This window comes from Neltuma alba, unplaced genomic scaffold (assembly GCF_004799145.2).
Source record: "Neltuma alba isolate B1F8T4 unplaced genomic scaffold, ASM479914v2 tig00011571_pilon, whole genome shotgun sequence".
NCBI classification, from domain to species: domain Eukaryota; kingdom Viridiplantae; phylum Streptophyta; class Magnoliopsida; order Fabales; family Fabaceae; genus Neltuma; species Neltuma alba.
The window spans coordinates 229,649-236,275 of NW_021636225.1; the positions used below are offsets into that span (position 1 = coordinate 229,649).

The 6,627-nt window shown below is 38.2% G+C and overlaps 1 protein-coding gene across 1 annotated transcript; it reads right to left on the bottom strand.

Annotated features, from left to right (window-relative positions):
- Nucleotides 1-248: 248 nt before the first annotated feature.
- Nucleotides 249-2,280, bottom strand: LOC114715020 (uncharacterized). The gene is made up of 6 exons (XM_028899825.1): nucleotides 2,173-2,280; nucleotides 1,475-2,039; nucleotides 888-1,057; nucleotides 635-738; nucleotides 468-540; nucleotides 249-389 (listed from the first exon to the last, which is right to left on the bottom strand). Exons 1-6 carry the CDS (start codon nucleotides 2,278-2,280, stop codon nucleotides 249-251), a joined length of 1,161 nt encoding a protein of 386 aa, XP_028755658.1.
- Nucleotides 2,281-6,627: the final 4,347 nt, after the last annotated feature.

Here is a 6,627-nt window from a genome sequence, read left to right on the forward strand (position 1 = left end):
ACTACTAACTACAAATCAGTGACTAGTTATTTGCCTAAACGAATATAGGTAACGCTTAAAATGTTATAGTGATCCTTTAAATAAATACAGGTACTCAACTTAATAACAAGTCATAACTTGATAATCACCCTGAATTTGATCATGTACATTACTGGTACAACATCATCCCCCATGAAATTACATGGTTACTTTTCATGTAACATTTGCAACTTGTCCTATACACATGTAAATACTAATTCTTGGCACTCCTACTTAGTTGATCGTTGTCGTTTGTTTTTTCTAATATCCTCTTGTTCCTCCAATAGCATTAAGGTAGCATCACGACAGGCATTGTTAGGATGATTAACTATCCACCACATTAGATCGCATCTAAATTGAGCCACTTGATCCTGCACAGACATTGAATTGCTCGTCACACAGGGCAATAGTCAATCACAACGAACAATCATTAATTACATAAAACATACAGGAGTATAATTAAGCGCCGCCTGTGGATGCCACGATTTTAACCATAGCATAACATAGACTCCACAGTCTTTGCTGCACACAGCATGTCATAAAGTGTTAACAATTTTCCTCAACAACATCCAGGCAACCAATGGATTTGAAAAAGAACAAAGTTAATCACACTCACATGTTGTTTTGTTTTGCAACATCAGGATAAATGATATCAACCTTTGGCTTCTTCCCAATCAACTTTGTCTGAATCAATTCTATAATATCGTGAAACCGGTCCCGCTGCATAAAACAATAGTAATCAATGAAATAAAAATTTTCCAGATTAATTATAAACAATAATTGGTACATACACAAATGTTGTGGAACTTTTCCATATCATCAGCAATTGTTCCCTTCTACTTGTTCTTTTTCTTTGGCTGCCTGCTAACATATAGGTTCAGTGAATCCAGCACGTAGAAGTTTATGACCTTAGGCTCTAGCATAAAGCAGAACCAGTGTTGGTCTACAAGTACTGGTCCCAAAATCAAGTCACAATCCCCAATGTTGTAACCAACATCTTGCTCCTGTAGTTCCTTCTCGCTCACTGCAACACTCCACCCTGGACTACAAAATATGACACTATAAGCATATTGACATAAACTATCACTGAAATAAAGTAATGTTACAGCAACCTTACCATAAAGTAGGCATCAAATATGTGTCGTCTAACTTGTCCACCCCCCTCTTTTATTTCTCCCATCAGCATGCGGCACACTATTGACATGACCTATTTCACACATCAGAAAATTAGTAAGTTTCAGCTTGCACAGCATCTGTTATAAACAATCGCTAATCAGGTGGAGATTTCATTACATGGTTACTAACTCTATGCATTCCACCCAATGACCTTAGATCATCATGAGTTACATGGAAGTCATACAACTCAACCAACCTCCTACAGATCAAGTACTCATTTTGCTTAGACAGGCCAGAAAAAATTTCATTCACATTTATTTAATAGCAATAAAATGCTTACTTGTCACCATCAGCTGAACTAGACATTTTGGAGACAGTGATGAAAATTTTTCCTTATCATCCATCTTCCGATTTGTTCTCTTTGCAACCTTAGGCACAACCCAGGGAGACTGTAGTTTTGGGGCGGGCTTCATCGGCCTTTTTGATCTCCTTACTTGTTCTGCCTTGTCCAGTAACTCCTCTTTATCCGATACTCCTCCTTCAACATCTAGGTGAATCATGGTGATAGGAGATAATTGCAATGATAGTTGTTCAATATCTTCCTCTTCACCTTCTTCCTCCTCAATATCATGTTCAGAATCTTCATTTTCTCCATCACCATCCTTGTCCTTCTCGCCATCATCTTCCCCATCACCATCCTTGTCCTTCTCGCCATCATCTTCTCTATTAGCTTCACCTTCAAGTTGTTCTTCCTCATGGGGCCGTACATGGCTTATATTGTTAGATTTAGGCCTGTACTCCCTTCTCAGTTGTACCTTCATCAGCTCAGTGTCAATGATAGCCACAAGTTTGTTGTTGTTTTCTCTAATCATCCCCACCAACCTCTCACACAGATCCTTCAACTCCTATAGGAAACCAAAAAAATATTCAGTATGTATCGTCATTTGAAAAATATTTGGGAAGGTCATAGAAGTTTGTAAACATGACATATTACTATGTAATATAAACAAAATCATTATTTAACAAGGTTGCCTTTACCGGGTCTAGATAAGGTACAGATTCGCTTCCTCCCTTATTATCAAGCACTCCAGCACGTCCTTTTGAATAGAGGAGTCCAATGCGGCTCTTTCTTTTTTTATTACTCATTTTGTTGACCCTCTTATCCGTTGATAGCATACCAAGAAGTGTTCAATATGGAGGTCTTGAAGCCCAAGAAATGCTCATCCAGTTAGAGGCCTAACCAGCCCTCCAAAGTGCTCAAAGGATTTATAGTTTCATAATGCTTACATGGAGGATGATATGGATCATTGCTTGGACGATGACATGGATACATGTGAAGCTTAACGTGACATATGGAAGGCCACCCCGAAAGCCACCATGGCATGTGAGTTATTAGAGTGTAAACACTTGGACCTTAAGAAAAACAAGAGTACGTTCTAAGAGCCCAAAAGGAGATTTAAAGCCAATTCCTATGTAATTAAAGGCCCAACACAATTATATGTACCTGGAGGAGTCCATTAGAGCTATAATCTTTTAAATTGGGGCCTAAATGCATTGTGTTATGGACCATAGGAGTTCCAGAACGTGATTCAACCATATTCAAGCCTAAGTGGGTGTCTAAAAGGCCCATACATGCTTATGGACGTGAATAGCAATTATAAAGATCCATTTGGAAGGTTCAAGAAGATTCAAGAAGCATTAAGAGTGATCTTATATGATATTAAATAGGATTCTATTTGTTTTAATTAGTTTCCTATTTTACAGTTTCCTATTTTGTATTGATTGCTTCTTGAAGGAGAAAAAAAATAGAAAATCTCATTAATTAATAAAAAAAAAACTCAGTAATGTAATATTAATATTTAATATTAAAATACTTACTTATTTTGTATTGCATTAATGAGTAGAGAGTCAAATAATATCCTTCTCATTAATGAAGGGATCCTGCTAGGTAGTGTGTGATCTAGATTATTCTATCTTGACAAGCAAGTTAGAGTATTCTAGAAAGTCTTTTGATTTTCCTAATTTTGTTGTATTTTCGCATCTATTTTTGATGCATTTTTATTTACTTAGTGTTTTAGGCTCTAAAAACTTATATTGGGCTTTTAGGGCTTAGGTTATCAATTAGGGTTTTCATTTTAGGGTTTTCAAGAGTCTTAGTCTATAAATAATTCAGTGTGTACTCTTTTCAGAGAAAGAGATGATTTTGGATAATTAATAAAATGAGAATTTTATTTCTCCTTATGTGAGCCTTGCTTGCATCCTCGTATTCTCGTGAGAATACTCGACAGTATCAAGGAAGTGATCAACCTTGTGATGTCTTCATGGCTAGGGTTGTAAGAGACAGGTTCTCTTAAGGTCCTACCTCGATCATTCGTCCGATTCCTTGTGTTTGGGGTTACAAGAGGCAGGTTCTCTTGGGGTCTCATTCCATTCCTATACTTGATTCTAGCTAGTCCGTTCGCTCTCCTCTCATATCATCAGTCCAGAATGATATGGCCTCAGTGTGGTCATGCTTTGCACTTTCAGTTATAGGAAAATATTCAAGCAAGTATAGCTGTATCACCAATTAAATGACATTAAAACTATTATCATGGCAAAACAATAACCAATAAGAAAGATGCATACCAGTAGGAGGTATATATGCATTCACCAACATTGCAGCTGCCATCCTGCTTCCTCACAACCCTCAAATAATCTTCCATCTCCTTCGACAGCTCTTGCATCACGAACATAGCCCAATCATGTTCCACAAATGAATCCTTTGTTGCAGCCACCACCTTTATCAGTCGCTCACTTACTCTTCTACTAGCGTGTGGAGCATAAACAACATTTTAAATTCATCACCCTTCTTCTGTCCAGTTGTTATCACCTTCAAAATATCCGTACAAGACTTCCGGTAATAATTAAGCCTAAGGCTTATAAATGCAGGGTCGTGCTCACTAACTTCAGATGTTACCTCTCTTCCCCCAACATGGGGTATGCCCAGGAGCATTTGCACGTCTATTGCTTCCAGTTTTCTAGAGATCCCCCTAATGAGAAATTGCTGCATTGGTGGATCATATGAACGCATCATAGCAGCACATATGTCTCGAGGGAGTCTATGAAGTCTCAACTCTAGCAACCTTGACAACCCCATTGCTTGAACCTCTTCCTTCAGATCCTTGTTGTCCTTAACATATGTTGCCAAGGAAATGAACTGTCCTAGTGCACTACGGCAATGAAAAGGAAGCTGGTAGTTGCTCATTGTTGCCTTCGGTGGCCTTGTTTTCTTTGCCTCATCTTTATATCTCTGTCTCTCTAATTCAGGTATTTCTTTCCATGCCTTCGTCACTGCTTTAGTACATTGGGTCATATTCTTGAACTTCTTCTTACACTTCTTCATGAACTCGGCTCTAAACAAAAGCAACCCGCTCCTCACAGGTTTACATGGACCTTGTTCATCAGCTGACATATTTGTTATCCTGCAACAACCATCAATTTTCATCAACAACCATCATCACCTAATCCATTCAAACATTTCTATAACAAGAGGAAAACTGAACGTGTCTAGTAGACTTGCAGGAAACTAGTTTAATTTCAATGAAGTTTGCTCCAGAATACAAAAATAAATCCTCAACAATTCAAATACATGATCTGCCGTGACTTAATAAGAAGCAGACCCAATTAGGAATATTTTTGGTTGAACTGAAAAATTGTTTTTAGACGGTGCATAGAAATAGTGGACTCTAATAATCAAGGATATATTATTTCCCTCCACCCTCACTCAGCAGCCATGCTTAACTTAGGAAGAACGACCTTAGAAACTTTGTTCTACAGGTCTGTCTGCTTCCAAAATAGTGATGTCCAAGCAAAATGATGCAATAGAACAATTATATATATTCATATCAAACGAAACAATGCAGCCTTTAACAGAAAAAATGATATCCAGAATAGAATGCAAATCAGAACTCATTCGCAATAATCAAAACACTTTAAGAGTGAGTTCATGAACAATAGCCAGAAGAAGTTGGGAATCCCCACAAGGTCAGTTTTGCAAGCTGTATATTCAAATTACTTCCTTTGTAACAACCTCGCCACCTTGCCACTAAAAGAATGTAGTGTGATTTTCTTGGATTTTTTCAGGAACAAAACATTTTGCTATAGAATCAACAAGTGCTTGAGATAACAGTATATGTAAAAAAAGAGATCAACTACAAATGAAATGAAAAAATGTTAATCAAGCCGAGAAAGAAAGGAAGGGAGGGAACCTGAATCAGTTCTTTCATAGTGACTAAAAGAAGGAAAGAAATAAGTGCCGATGCCCTAATTTCCCTTCTTCTTCTACCACCGGATTTGCTTCTTCTACCACATGCGACTGCCAGCCCTCTCCTCTCTTGCCGAAATCTACCTTCTTCATGGACAAAAATGGCTCCCTCCATAATGTTTTCCTCTCTCGTTGCTTCCCGCTTCTCGCTCGGTTTCCGCAATTCCCACCCGTTGCTTTGCTGCCTTCGTTCGTTTTGTTTAAAATTGAAATAAGGGTAAATTTGTCCATTCCCCTTCATTTTGCAAATGACAGATTGGGTCATTGACCCAATCTATCATTTTTACAATTCCAGGACCCATTCTGGAATTGTATATATTCCAAGGGCTTTATCTGACATTTTTCCTTGTCTTTATCTTCCCATATTCCCAATTAATGTAGCGTCCTTTTTTAACACACCCACACAAATATCACAACACATCAAAGACAAGTTACTGGGTTTTCTTCTCAACTGCAGAAAACTAGAAAAATGATTCAATATTTCAAATTTCAGGGGTTCAAATATATATATGGAGGCCGAAGGTTTTTTGCTTTGCTTGAAGTAGAGGACGGCTTGGGGAGTGGTGCATCGACTGGGGATCATCCGATGGGTTTTGGTCAGGTTAACTTTTCTACTCTAAATAATGAGTTGATTCATCAGGTTCAAGTTCATTGCACTCGTGACGACCATCAAGTTTTGGACAATGGCGAACCATCTTTAGAGGTTCCAAGTTTCATCGAGCTTTTAGCCAAAAAAGCCTCAATAGAAGTGCTATGAGGACTGCTCTGATGACCTTTATGCATGGGATGAGTAGTGCCATGCTTGGAGTCTTTTTGTTCAGGCTAATATTTGGTTCTCTGTCGGGGTGTTTTTAGTTTGCTATTAGTTTCGTTTCTATTTTGGAGTTGCATGTGGCTTTGATCTTGAGGTTTGACTGGTCTCGGCTCATAACGCCAAATGGGACCACATTTCTGTGTAGCGTTGGCTGCTATCACCAGCTACCTTCATTTTGAAGGTGTTCTTCGCCTTGTGCGATCATCAACTCCCAAGGGAGATATTCTGAGGTGCTATTTCCAGTTCGTTCTCTTATGTCCAATTCGAGCATCCATAGGTTCGAGCATCTAATGATGGAACTTGAAGCTGCATGTTTTGCTATTTTAGTTTACTTTGTTTCTCTAGTTTTTCTGGTTTTCATGATTCTTTTTGCTTT

Bases quoted from the DNA above. Each gene is read 5' to 3' on its own strand.
- LOC114715020 (XM_028899825.1), bottom strand. From the start codon at position 2,280: ATGAGTAATAAAAAAAGAAAGAGCCGCATTGGACTCCTCTATTCAAAA. The intron at 1,058-1,474 runs GTAAGCATTTTA...TTTGTAGTCCAG, and splicing joins AGTTCAGCTGATGGTGACAA to GGTGGAGTGTTGCAGTGAGC. The intron at 541-634 runs GTGAGTGTGATT...TGCTGTGTGCAG, and splicing joins GTTGCAAAACAAAACAACAT to CAAAGACTGTGGAGTCTATG.